The sequence below is a fragment of the Triticum urartu genome, chromosome 5A, assembly GCF_056163025.1.
Source record: "Triticum urartu cultivar PI428250 chromosome 5A, HENAU_Tu73, whole genome shotgun sequence".
NCBI classification, from domain to species: domain Eukaryota; kingdom Viridiplantae; phylum Streptophyta; class Magnoliopsida; order Poales; family Poaceae; genus Triticum; species Triticum urartu.
In genome coordinates this window covers 158237558-158252276 of record NC_141877.1, presented here as the reverse complement: position 1 = coordinate 158252276, position 14719 = coordinate 158237558, and the positions used below count along the sequence as shown (strand labels likewise).

Sequence of the window (14719 nt, the reverse complement as noted above, 5' to 3'; positions counted from 1 at the left end):
TTGTTCTATGTTTCTATAAAAATGGGATGGAAAAAACCTTTCCGATAAAAAAATAGAGAAACTGTTACAATTTTTCTGAGGTGTGACTCGTTAATTTAGACAAATTTACAAATATCAGTAGACTTGGATGAAACCAACAAATTTATGTAGTTTTTCATTTCTAGTGAAATATATCCCCAACATCTACCACCAATCATGTCGGCCAAACAATCCCAGCCGTCACAATCCATCTCTGTGCAGCAGCTGACTTTTCCTATCCTCACTCCCGTAGCTTTCCTCTTCCTCCCACCCCGATCCCTTCCTCTTTCCCCAACGCTGCTCTCCTGTTCTGCTCTACTCAAGCTCCAATCCTCTCCTACAGTCCACCACCACCGTGCTCTATATCCCCCATCGTGCCGTAGCTTCCCTTCACCGCCGCGCCTCACCCACCCAACTCCTCCACCTCTCACGCTCATCTCGACTCCATCGCCGTTCCCCTTCTACTCCCGTCGCGTCCCTGCCGTCTCCACCCCGTCCGCGGTCTCGGGCATCGTTTCTTTCGGTATGAGGTTTTGGTTATTCATTAAGGAATTATTAGCCTTGAACTAACTTGAGCTAATGTTGGGTGCGCCGGTGCGCACGCGCCACATCATCTAGATCTGACACTGAACCTTGGGTTGGGTCTTGCAGTGGAGTTGGCTAACGGGAGGAGGGAGATGAGCCGTGGGAAGTCTCCGGAGCCGCTTGATTTCTTCATATGGACTGTCGAGGTGCTAATCTGTAGTGACGCTGGTTTTCCTCTTTCCGTTGTTACTTGAATGCCAACTTTCTTGAAATTCACTGTATTTTCGTTCTGCAGCTTACTTCGTAAATATTCCTAGGAGCTTTGACAGTCCGATTCCTTCTTAGGATTCATACAAATTTGCCCCTACAACCCTTTGTCGATTTTGTGGGCAGTGTTTTAGTTCTTTAGTTTTATCTTGTTTGTCCTTGACCCTTTTTGAGATAATTTAGTCCACTATTAGGAACCCGTTTGCTGATCTAGTGTGACGCTTGATCGTGGTTTCTACTCAACTATATGCAAAGGATAAATATTCGTGAGTACCTAACTACTCCTCTCCGTATGCCTGACCCATTCTCTTAAACGTACCATAGTGAGGGGGTATGGTGAGCTCATGAGGTGAAAGTGATACTTGGTTCCCTGTTGCTTCATCATTATGGCAAATAATTAAATCAATATCAACAGTTTGATTAACCAAGTGATACTCGTCCAACCATGAGTACTATATATCACTTCCGCAACATTTCCCAGGCTGCATTGTACTCAGGCCTGGGACTGAGCCAGAATGGGATTGGGCTATAATTGAGCCTTACTTTGGTGTGTCTTGTATTGACCACGTGTTGTGTTTGATACTTGGATGAAGCCGGTCTTAACTTTGATGAGATGAACCATAGATCCCTGGGAACGGTTTTTTATGCCATGTCGTTTGGGACGTATTCTACCTTTTCGTTCTATTGGTAAGATTTCAAACTAGCTCCTAAATTTTAGCATAATGAGGTCTGAGTCCTTTGTTAAATTGCTACGTATTGTTTGGATTTAGGAAAAAAGATTGCCTTCTTGAATGATCATTTCTTTCGCACCTTTAAGGCGCTCCTGTCTTCTGAAAAACTGGCAATATGGAGTGGAAAATTGGCTAAAGGACTTCTGCCGGCAATCCTAGCTCTATTTCGCTAAAATAATAGACCACACTACAAAACTACAATCACTCCTAGAATTGCTTCACAAGGCAGCTAGTTTAGTTGGTAAAATAGCCATGCTAGGAAGTTTTCCCAAACTAAGCAACGCGATTTTGTGGGGGAAAATGCAGGTAAGGCTGGAGGACTAAGCAGAGTGCTCCAGCAATGCTTGGGAGTGGTTGGTGCTGTTTTATTTTTCTTTGGAGTGGACCATCTCAGTGTTCTGCGTGCTCAGAGATGTATGCTTGCTTGACATGCCCACAAGTTGGTTACTATTTAGATCTGCATTATTTTTTCCCAATCACCAGTAGCCATTGGTATGATCTGGGTTTGGTCACTTTAAATTTAGATAGGCATTTCATTCAACCCTCTTAAAGGGCATTTACTCTAAATTTATTTCTTAATTCATTCTTTATGTTTGACTGTCTGCATTTGTTCTAACTGATCTAGCTACCCATCTGTCTTCTGATTTAAATTTGAACCACTATCAGATGCAAAAGCTAAAGGGTATTCACCTAATAAGGTTATTGTTTTCTTTCAGGATGTCGGCTTGTGGCTTGAAGAGATAAATCTTGGTGGCTACAGACAAGTTTTTGAAGAAAATAGTGTCAATGGAGAGTATCTAGAGAGCTTGTCGATGTTTACTACCGAGCAGATTCTGCGGTTTATCAGGCGGTGCCATATGAAATGGGGAGACTTTATCACATTGTGCAAAGAGTTGAGGCGCATTAAAGGTTGGTATATTCCCGTTTCTTCCTTGAGAGCATCTATAAATCATCTCTGCTACTGTGATAACCATTTCAGTACTTGATTCCTTCATATTTTGCTCATTAGTTTTCATTTGACTGTATGATGCACCATGCAGTCAATCAGAGTGCAAACCTATTTCTCTCACCACTGCTCTTTTCTTTTTGAGCTCAAGCTCAATTAGTTGGTACTGCCTCTTCATGCTACATAAAAGCTTAAGAGTGTGAGCTGAGTCTTGTGGAAAACAGTTGTGCCAGCACGGTTCAGCTGCCAATTTGCTTTCTGTTCTGTTAGCTTTCATCAGTAAATACATTTTTTGGCCGCAAGTTTATGATGCTAATATACAGATCGGTTCTTTTCAGCATCTTGGTTTGGTGTAAATGAGCAACATAAATGAATTTGACATTATTCAATACCTAGATCTGTTGTATTTTATTGATAGATGAACATCATACTCCATTGGTTGTGTGTCCACACTTAGAAGATTGCTCTGTCTGACTCTGCTAATTTGATCCACAGTTGCCTGCCTGAAAGGGGAGCAAGAAGTCCGGAGGCCATGGTGGGCACCATCGTGCCTATCCGTGGTGTTTGTGAGGGCGGCAAAGCGGAACCGACAGTCCCGAGTTGTCTCCCTGAAGCTGGAACCTTGATGCTCGCTGGCCGTGCCGGAACACCGCGCCGAGCTATCCCCCAGATTATCTGCCTTACGGGCACTACAACCGCGCTATCCCCACAATGTAGGAGCAGTATGCTCCGTGTCCAACCCGTCTCTCTACCCTTGTTTTGTATTCCTTTTTCATCTTATAATATAGGTTTGTGGAATAGTAAGTAACCCGATGTTACCTGAAGTGGATAAGTATATGTGCAGATGGTTCCTGTATAAGATCTGCTTCTTGCATATCAGCTTGAGTTGTTCTTGGCTCAAGCATGGTCTAGAGCAGTAGGTCTTCATGGCACTGAAATCGATGATGTTCTTATTTTGTTAATGCTGACCAGAACATCAATATGATATGGTTGTGGCATGAAACGTTTTTGTTGTATTTCTGGTTATGTTGTACTCCCTTCGTAAAGAAATATAAAAGCGTTTAGATCACTATGTTTAAATCACTAACGTAGTGATCCAAACGCTCTTAAACGTAGTGATCTAAACGCTCTTATATTTCTTTACGGAGGGAGTATAAATTTGTAAGAGCATCTCCAACAGGCAACATGCAACAATGGCTAAAAACTGCGGCCGTGCCCTGGAACAGTCATTTTGGGCCAAAAATCCCTTTTTTTCTTGCTACTTGTGTTGTATGTTCCACCGCGAGTATCCGTGAGTTGATTAGCATCAAACAATACTCAATCCAATACAAAGAACCTCAAAAAGTGCCCCAAGATTTCTACCAGAGAAACAAAAACGAGAACGTGGATCAACCCCTATGCATAGATTACCCCAATGTCATCTCGAGAATCCGCAAATTGAGTGCCAAAACATATATCAAGTGAATCAATATGATACCCCGTTGTCATCACGGGTATTCATACCAAGACATACATCAAGTGTTTTTAAATCCATAAAAGTATTCAATCCGATAAAATGGAATCTCAAAGGGAAAACTCAATTCACAACAAGATAGAGAGGGGAAAACACCATATGATCCAACTATATCAACAAAGACCGCGATACATCAAGATCGTGACATCTCAAGAACATGAGAGAGAGATTAAACACATAGCTACTGGTACAAACTGAAGGAAATATGCCCTAGAGGCAATATAAAGTTGTTATTTATATTTCCTTATATCATGATAAATGTTTATTATTCATGCTAGAATTGTATTAACCGGAAACTTGATACTTGTGTGAATACATAGACAAAACAGAGTGTCCCTAGTATGCCTCTACTTGACTAGCTCGTTAATCAAAGATGGTTAAGTTTCCTGACCATAGACATGTGTTTCCATTTGATGAACGGGATGGACATGACCCATCCGTTAGCTTAGCATAATGATCGTTAAGTTTTATTGTTATTGCTTTCTTCATGACTTATACATATTCCTTTGACTATGAGATTATGCAACTCCCGAATACCGGAGGAACACCTTGTGTGCTATCAAACATCACAACGTAACTGGGTTATTATAAAGATGCTCTACAGGTGTCTCCAAAGGTGTTTGTTGGATTGGCATAGATCGAGATTAGGATTTGTCACTCCGAGTATCGGAGAGGTATCTCTGGGCCCTCTCGGTAATACACATCACGATAAGCCTTGCAAGCAATGTGACTAATGAGTTAGTTACGGGATGATGCATTATAGAATGAGTAAAGAGACTTGGCGGTAACGAGATTGAACTAGGTATAAGGATACCGACGATCGAATCTCAGGCAAGTAACATACCGATGACAAAGGGAATTACGTATGTTGTCATTGCGATTTGACCGATAAAGATCTTCGTAGAATATGTAGGAACCAATATGAGCATCCAGGTTCCGCTATTGGTTATTGACCGGAGATGTGTCTCGGTCATGTCTACATAGTTCTCGAACCCGTAGGGTCCGCGCGCTTAACGTTCGATGACGATTTGTATTATGAGTTATGTGTTTTGGTGACCGAAGTTTGTTCGAAGTCCCGGATGAGATCACGGACATGACGGGGAGTCTCAAAATGGTCAAGAGGTAAAGATTGATATATTGGATGAAGGTATTCGGACACCGGAATGGTTTCGGGACATTTTGGATATTTATCGAAGTACCGAGGGGTTACCGGAACCCCCCGGGGAAATATTTGGGCCTACGTGGGTCATAGGGGAGAGGGGAGGCATCCCACAAGGGGTGGCCGCACCCCCCTCCCATGGGGAGTCCGAATTGGACCAGGGGAGGGGGCGCGCCCCCCTTTCCTTCTCTTCCCTCTCCCTTCCCCCTTTCCCCTTCCATGAGAAGGAAAAGAGGGGGGGGGGGGCGAATCCTACTAGGACTTGGAGTCCTAGTAGGACTCCCCTCTCCTTGGCGTGCCTCTGGTGGCCGGCCTCCTCCCCTCCTCCTTTATATATGTGGGCAGGGCACCCCTTGGAGACACACAAATTGTTCCAAGCCGTGTGCGGCGTCTCCCTTCACGGTTTACTCCTTTGGTCATATTTCACGTAGTGCTTAGGCGACACCCTGCGCAGATCACATCACCATCACCGTCACCACGCCATCGTTGTAACATCCCAAAATTCTAAATTTTGGAATGTTATATTAAATAAATAATTGTGATTGTTTCTTTGATTTCTGTGTGATTGATTGTGTGAAACTGAGTGGAAATTGAAACTTTTTGAAAGTTGAATGAGAGGGAATAAAAGGACTTTCCCAAAACTGTCATCTTGCATTTTGATCTCGAAGAATTCAAATTCATTTCATCACAAGATCCTAGAGTGAAGATAATATGACTTCTTCCATTTAAAGAATTGAAAATGGGTTTGAAAATGATTTGAATTCCATTTGAAATATTTCAAACTTAGAAACTTTAAGCAACTCAATGAGTTCATGAGGGAAGATAAAATGACTTCTTCAAAATCGAAGAAAGAGAGTTGGGAGTTTCAAATAAATAATTTGGAAGTAACTTTGAAGTTATTTGGAACTCATTTTCCTTTTGAAGTTGTTTGAAATTTCAAATTCAAAATCCTCTTGGAAGTTATCTAGTTTTAGTTCAAAATATTTTTCTCCTAAAAATAAATGAATGGAAATAAGGGTAAAATGATTCCCTTCAATGGAAAATTAGGAGAAAATAAATTTGAAATCATTTTGCTATTTTAAAAATGATTTTTATTGATTTTAAATGTAATAGTAGCACTGTTTGACATTTATGAATTTTTATGGAATTTATTTGAACTTTAGAAATAGTTCATCTTATTGCTTCTATTTTTCTGAACAATTTAGTATATAATATGCCTATGTAATTTTTTTCTTTCCAATTTTCCTCTGTTGCACTTTTCTGTTTTGTTTGTTTTTTTTAAAAAAATCACCGAGGCGCCACCTGGACCGAAATAGGTTTCGGCCCAGGGGCAAACCATGTGGCCCAGCCGGCCATTAAGGCCCACGGCCTGCTCCCACACCCGAAGCGCCTTCCCGTCGCTCGCCCGCTCGCCTCTCCCTCTCGCTCGCACGCAGCACCCACTGCAGGAGGGCCCCACCCCGTCGTCCCCAACCTCCCGCTCCTCCCGCTGGATGAGGACGCACTCCGCTTACGCAACCACCGGCGCCATTGCCCCGGGATAAGGCCTATCCGCCGCGACCCCGAGCCCCTCTTCGCGCCTATAAAACCCCCGTGACCCCCTCCCTCCGTTCAGCTAATCCGTTCGTCACCACGCCCCTCGCATCGCTCGCCGTAGCCACTTGGATCTCGCCGGAGCCGTGCTAGTTCACCGGAGGATTTCGTCGCCCATGAGCCACCCCGGCCTCCACCGACTACTTCTTTTTGTTGCCCGAGTCCGCACGCGTCGATTTGACACCTTGTTTTGCCTTCTAGGTCGCCGGAGCCGCCGCCCCGACGCGCTGCACTCTCGCCGGAGCACCGGAGCTCCGCCGCCTCCCTCCGCCCTGTCCGGTGCACGCCGACGCCCGCCGTCACCACCATCCGGTCGCCCGCGCCACGCCGCACCCCTCCGTCTACTTCGCCGCTGCCGGAACCCATCGGAGGCCGCCGTAGCCGTCGCCCCGTCGCTGCCCAACGCCACGCCGCCGTCCCCTGCACGTCACCGACGCCTACGCTGCCGCTCGCTGTGAGCTGACCCCCCGGTTCTGTTTGTTTTTTTAAATGGTTAACCAGGGTTTTATTAAACCCGTGAGGTTTTAGTGAAAACCGGTCTTGTTTTTTTTATTTAGCCGCGGTAGTGTTTTTCTTATTTAATGGCCCTTCGTTGTATAAGCTTCCGTAGTGAACGCTATTAGGCCAGCCACGAGCCGCCACGTGGCCAGGGACCTGGTCGCGAATAAAACTTTCATAGTCAAGTCCCTGTAAATTTCAGTTTAGCCCCTAAACTTTGAATGGTTGTATCTTTTTAACCATAACTCCAAATTCGACGAAACCAGCGGCAAAATGTTCGTCTCGAATAGCTTTATCCAGAAAACCAACTTTGAAAAGTTTTGGACAAATTCAAATTTGAACTTTATTCAGATTTGAATTCAAACTTCAATTGGCCATATCTCCTAAACCGTAGCTCCGATTGGTGTGATTCTTTTTGCACCATGTCACCGTAGCCAAACCCTACCACTTGGACCATTGTCACACATTTTCCACACAAAAATGGTCTGTCTATGATAGTTTTACTATTATGCCATGTACGCACTGTAGTACACATCACATCTTTGCACCCTATGTCACATGTTGTTTTGCACTTAGGGTATTTCCATGCTAGTTAAGTGTGTTGAATGTTCATTTGGTTTTCCAAAACTTTTGATTTGCATGTTCTTCTTGGTTCTTTGAAATGATTGCTTATGTGAACGCAATGTTTGACCTTATAGATTTTCATCGGAGAGTGACGAATAGCTCTATTAAGTAAATTTCTGAGAGCGATATAATCTTCATCAACTATTACCAGGCAAGTTCACGTTTGACCATTCCTTCAATTACCTATGTTTTTATTATGCACTTAGTCCTTTGAGGTAGGTTTGCATGGTAGGATTTATTGTTGCCAGATGGCTATGCCGTTACCTAGTAGTTCATTTGAGGTAGGTCTGATATATACATCCTTGTCACCACCGTGTAAGTTTATTTTTGCCTCGCTAAATGTAGACGTGGTTTGGGAAGTGAACATGGCGAGACATGAGTGAGAAAATAGTAATCAGGACCAAGACTTGTAAATGAACTACCTGGGCGGTATTTGGTTTGAATGGTGGCGAAGTACAGTGGGAGCATGCATGGTTAATCCATGGTGGTGCACCACTAGTGGTCGGCCGCCCAGGCTCAAAGAGATTAATCGTATTCCCATGTCTAGAAGCTTACGTGTGCAGCCACAAGCCAATATGGGCTCTGGCTTAATTGAGTAGTTAGTGTGACCCCTTCTAGGATGGGCTAGCAGATGTAGAATGATGTAGGTGTACCGGCCTATCCGTAGGTTAAGGGGGAACATTTTCGAAAGACTATGTCTCGGTCATCCTGTTCTCAAACACCAGGCAGTGCGAGAATTTCAAGAGAGGCTATCAAGTCTTGTGGGGAAAAGTGCGCAAACCTCTGCAGAGTGTTAAAACCTATTTGATTAGCCGTGTCCCCGGTTACAGACAACTTGAGCATCTAGTAGTGGAAATGCTGGGAGATCTCATCACTCTTAATTAAACAGTTGGGTTTTGAATGAAACCTTGGGAATGGATTAAGTTGGGTTTACCAACTCATCCTATGATGTAAAGTAGTGGTAGAATAATATCTTTTATTCTAGGGAAAAACTAGCTTTATGCAAAAACTAAACTTAGAGCTTTCCACCAGCCAAATTGCATGTATAAATAGGTTCATTATTCTTATGATGTGACTTGCCAGTACATTCAATGTACTGACCTACAGGGCTGCAACGTCTTATGTTGCAGGGATTTTTCTACGACGAGTAAGAGTTACGTTGTAGGGTTACGGTTTACACTCAACTTGCCGTTGGCGTTGATGGACTCCACACCCTTATGTTTGTTTCCGCTGAGACTTATGAGGTATATATCAGTTTTACGTTATTTATACATGTGATTGCACTTTGATATATACATTGATGTACTGTGTGTGCTAGCATACCGATCCAGGGATGGCACGGATACACAGAGGCTTGACCGTTTGAGGTCGGGTCGCTACAGAGATGGTATCAGAGCACCTGTTGACTGTAGGACGTGACCCTAGAAACTGGAAAGCCCTTAGCAAAGGATTTCTCTTAAACTTTATTTTTCAAAAAGGTCCTTTACCTCTCTTCTTTTCTGAGCTTTATCAAATCTTTCCTTTTACCTCAAATAGTTAGACAATACCCCGTTCCCTTTGGACCACACGGAGGATGAACTAAAGCCACTCCGAGAATGACAAGATATCAGACTTCACCATACACTAGAAGAACTGAAGCTACAACTGTCGAATCCTCTGAAGAATTGAAGAATTTGAAGACACTGACATATTCCAAAATTTATATGAACTTTAGAGGACCAAACCCCTGTTGTATACTCACGTTAGATGCGATGTTTGTGAGCTGTCATTGTTTGATGTTTTCCTGACAGCCACAAATAAAACTTATTTTCAAAATTATATTGTGTGTATTGCGTGTATCTCTATATCCCTCTTATCTCATCCCAAAACCCTTGGACCCAATAGATGATGAATGAAGATGGACTTGTATTCTCTGGACCGATCACTCAGTTGGAGGCAGAGCTATGGATTCAAAACATGGAGAACCACTTCAGGAGCAATTTGGTTGCAAGGAAGTATGAGGTTTAATACGCTCTTCAGTACTTCACAAAAAGTGCTGCAACCTGGTGGAAAATGCATCAAGCCATACAAGGATGTAATGGAGCAAAAACCTGGGAGGAATTGAAGAAGACTCTGTTGGGATCCCGTCTTATCCGGAAGCACAGTAATAAACCGATGAAGGAACCTTGTGCCTGCAAGATATGTGGAGATATAGGACATACCCATGAAGAACACAAGGATGGATGCCCTCATTGTGAAGCAAATCACCGAGCTAAAGAATGCCAAACTAGGCAGGTTACTTGTTTCTTGTGTGAAGGAACTACGCACTACCCTGCCCAGTGTCATATTTATCCCAAGGTACAAGAAATTACCAAGCAGCAGAATGAAGCAGTGAAAGAAGCCCTCAGGGAAAGTTTAAGAAAACCGATGATGAAAGAAGATGTTGACGACCCTGATGGAGAAAGCCTAAACCGATTTTACTCCAATGCTTGCTATTCATGTGGAGAAGAAGGACATTTTTCACAATATTGCATGAAGGAAAACCAAGAGTATCTGGGAGACTTCCCGATAGAAGAAGTGGAGTTTGATCCACATGAAATAGAAGAATTGATCGGAACGAAGAAGTCCAGGAAGAGAAAGAGCATGTATCCCTAGAACAACCCAATTTTTGCAGAAAATGACCTGAGTCAAATCACTTGTTACAGGTGCAAGGATTTAGGTCATTATGCTAGCAAATGCCTAGCAAGGAAGCCAAGAACCCAAGGAGCCAAGATAACCACCAGGAAGCCCCTGGATTTGTCTGAAGTCATTTGTTTATGCTGCAAAGGAGTAGGACATTTTGCCGGAGAATGTTCAGACCCGAGGAGAGCTTGAGCAGAGTAGTTGAGATCTTGATATTGGAATAAAGCATGTAATAAAGTTGGAACGCACTTTTATTTTCATTGGGGATGTTGAGTTGAGTTGTGAAATGGAATTGTAATAGCTCATGAAGTAATAAAAGTTGAGGTGTTTGGAATCTGATAGGAAATATTATGAGTTGTTTGTTGATTGTGAGGGCCTCTCTCATTATCTCACCCAGACTAAAACCTCGAACCCATGGACAAGCTGACCCCAACTTTTCCCAGAAAAACAACCACATTTCACCCAAGGAAATACATACAGTATCCTGAGTACCCCTTCTATCTTATGCCTGCAGATGACAACCCTTTACGAGTCTTTTCTGAAGGGCCCGGAAACGATCATGACCCTGACCAGTGATCAGGATTACCCGAAGATCCCGAAGGACATGATGAAGCATATTCAACTTGAAGGAGATGCAGTTTACAAGGGTTATCCTTTCATGGAGAAGGGAGTAGAACTCTGGTATGTGGAGGTACACCTCCACCGTGTGAAGGGAGTTTGCCCAAAGACTATGGGGCAATACTTTTTCATTTCTCGAGTACCACAAGCAACATTGTTTGACTCTGTTTGTGAAGCTGCTATGGAAGCCATACGTCAGATTGGAGAAATACTAGAAGCAAGACTCCGTCACACTCAGGAATACCTGAGGGAGGTGCATGCAGAGATGATGGAGATGAAGCTAATGGCCACCACGATGAAGCAAAACATCGATGATTTGAAGGATCACATCACACAATTCTAGTGGGACTGAAGCATCTTCAAGTAGGGCAAATGAATAAAGATGGAAGTAATGCTTGACCATACCAAACTATGTGGATGGCAGCTTTTGTAATAGAGTACTTTTGAAATTTGAGTTTTGAGTAGTGGTTAAGGATGTAATAAAAGGATTTGATATGAAGAGAATTATGGCTGAACCAGTGCATTTTTTTGGCGATACTTGTCTGTGTGAACACTAGACCATTGGAAAGGAAAATGTATTCCATAGAGTGGAGTTTGGACAAATGAGTTGGAGTTTGGTTTTAGTTATGTTGGTTACCCCAAGAATATGAAGGAATGAAGTACTATTGGATTTAAAGGAGATATAATGTTGGAATATGAAACAATAGTAACTCCAAGGATGAGTTAAAGATATACAAGTGTTGAAGTGGGCCATAACCCACAGGACCCAGGATTTGATAAGGAAACAAGCACAATCTTGTTGAAGAAAATAATTCTGAAAGAAGCTATGATTTCATCATCATACGTTTCATAGGAGGTTACGTAAAACCGGAGAGTTGTGAAGAAGCGATAGAGATTTTGTTTGGCTTGCAGAACAAATGAATTTAACCAAACCCAGTTCGTGGAGAAGAGAAGTTCTGCAATGCTCGTGAGGATGCCCAAGTGTTAGAAAACATGATTCACTATCTGCGTATGTAGTAATGATTCAAGTACGGGATGGATTGGCCCCCATACCGGAGACTTCTATCATGAGCTATCATATGTTGATGGGAAAATCAGAGAGACTTGAAATCCTTTGAAGAGTGTCGACGCGATAAGCCATACAACCATAGAATGGTAGGACGATGGAACCCTTTACAAGCAATCATTGCCAATCGTAGGTTCTACGGTGAGATTCAACCCAGACCCATTTCTTGCAGGAGGAACCAGAATTTGTTGACCACCATGAGATTTTGATAGTTGTTTAGCATTGGCGACAGCCTGATAGCTAAGAAGACCCAGACTCGGAAGGACCTTATTTGATGCAAGGACTCAAGATTTTGTGGAAAAGGCCATGCCCTTACCGGAAGAGCAAAAGTGAAGGAGCTATCTCGGAGAATATGAGAAGACCGGCACCGTCAACGCAAAGGACAGAGTACATGAGTATTGTCGGAACCGTAACCATGATTCTAAGGGTGGTAGCACCCCAGACCTTGTGATGATCAATGGATTTTTCAAGAAGACCCCCAAACCTAACCTTCTTTCTAGCCTCTCCGAATCTCGAGGACGAGATTCATTTTAAGGGTGGTAGTTTGTAACATCCCAAAATTCTAAATTTTGGAATGTTATATTAAATAAATAATTGTGATTGTTTCTTTGATTTCTATGTGATTGATTGTGTGAAACTGAGTGGAAATTGAAACTTTTTGAAAGTGGAATGAGAGGGAATAAAAGGACTTTCCCAAAACTTTCATCTTGCATTTTGATCTCGAAGAATTCAAATTCATTTCATCACAAGATCCTAGAGTGAAGATAATATGACTTCTTCCATTTAAAGAAATGAAAATGGGTTTGAAAATGATTTGAATTCCATTTGAAATATTTCAAACTTAGAAACTTTAAGCAACTCAATGAGTTCATGAGGGAAGATAAAATGACTTCTTCAAAATTGAAGAAAGAGAGTTGGGAGTTTCAAATAAATAATTTGGAAGTCACTTTGAAGTTATTTGGAACTCATTTTCCTTTTGAAGTTGTTTGAAATTTCAAATTCAAAATCCTCTTGGAAGTTATCTAGTTTTAATTCAAAATATTTTTCTCCTAAAAATAAAAGAATGGAAATAAGGGTAAAATGATTCCCTTCAATGGAAAATTAGGAGAAAATAAATTTGAAATCATTTTGCTATTTTAAAAATGATTTTTATTGATTTTAAATGTAATAGTAGCACTGTTTGACATTTATGAATTTTTGTGGAATTTATTTGAACTTTAGAAATAGTTCATCTTATTGCTTCTATTTTTCTGAATATTTTGGTATATAATATGCCTATGTAATTTTTTTCTTTCTAATTTTCCTCTGTTGCACTTTTCTGTTTTGTTTGTTTTTGAAAAAAAATCACCGAGGCGCCACCTGGACCGAAACAGGTTTCGGCCCAGGGGCAAACCATGTGGCCCAGCCGGCCATTAAGGCCCACGGCCTGCTCCCGCGCCCGAAGCGCCTTCCTGTCGCTCACCCGCTCGCCTCTCCCTCTTGCTCGCACGCAGCACCCGTTGTAGGAGGGCCCCACCCCGTCGTCCCCAACCTCCCGCTCCTCCCGCTGGATGAGGACGCACTCCGCTTCCGCAACCACCAGCGCCATTGCCCCGGGATAAGGCCTATCCGCCGCGACCCCGAGCCCCTCTTCGCGCCTATAAAACCCCCGTGACCCCCTCCCTCCGTTCAGCTAATCCATTCGTCACCACGCCCCTCGCATCGCTCGCCGTAGCCACTTGGATCTCGCCGGAGCCGTGCTAGTTCACCGGAGGATTTCGTCGCCCATGAGCCACCCCGGCCTCCACCGACTACTTCTTTTTGTTGCCCGAGTCCGCACGCGTCGATTTGACACCTTGTTTTGCCTTCTAGGTCGCCGGAGCCGCCGCCCCGACGCGCCGCGCTCTCGCCGGAGCACCAGAGCTCCGCCGCCTCCCTCCGCCCTGTCCGGTGCACGCCGACGCCCGCCGTCAACACCATCCGGTCGCTCGCGCCATGCCGCACCCCTCCGTCTACTTCGCCGCCGTCGGAACCCACCGGAGGCCGCCGTAGCCGTCGCCCCGTCGCTGCCCAACGCCACGCCGCCGTCCCCTGCACGTCACCGACGCCTATGCTGCCGCTCGCTGTGAGCTGACCCCCCGGTTCTGTTTGTTTTTTTAAATGGTTAACCAGGGTTTTATTAAACCCGTGAGGTTTTAGTGAAAACCGGTCTTGGTTTTTTTATTTAGCCGCGATAGTGTTTTTCTTATTTAATGGCCGTTCGTTGTATAAGCTTCCGTAGTGAACGCTATTCGGCCAGCCACGAGCCGCCACGTGGCCAGGGACCTGGTCGCGAATAAAACTTTCACAGTCAAGTCCCTGTAAATTTCAGTTTAGCCCCTAAACTTTGAATGGTTGTATCTTTTTAACCATAACTCCAAATTCGACGAAACCAGCGGCAAAATGTTCGTCTCGAATAGCTTTATCCAGAAAACCAACTTTGAAAAGTTTTGGACAAATTCAAATTTGAAATTTATTCAGA

At 43.4% G+C, this 14719-nt stretch overlaps 1 protein-coding gene across 1 annotated transcript; it reads left to right on the top strand.

The window, feature by feature from the left end:
- Nucleotides 1–228: 228 nt before the first annotated feature.
- LOC125508218 (Sterile alpha motif (SAM) domain-containing protein) lies at nucleotides 229–3490 on the top strand. Its single transcript, XM_048672835.2, has 4 exons — nucleotides 229–541; nucleotides 670–749; nucleotides 2258–2450; nucleotides 2983–3490. The coding sequence occupies exons 2-4, from the start codon at nucleotides 696–698 to the stop codon at nucleotides 3111–3113; spliced, it is 378 nt and encodes a 125-aa protein (XP_048528792.1). The 5' UTR covers nucleotides 229–541; nucleotides 670–695; the 3' UTR covers nucleotides 3114–3490.
- The last annotated feature ends 11229 nt before the right edge of the window (nucleotides 3491–14719 follow it).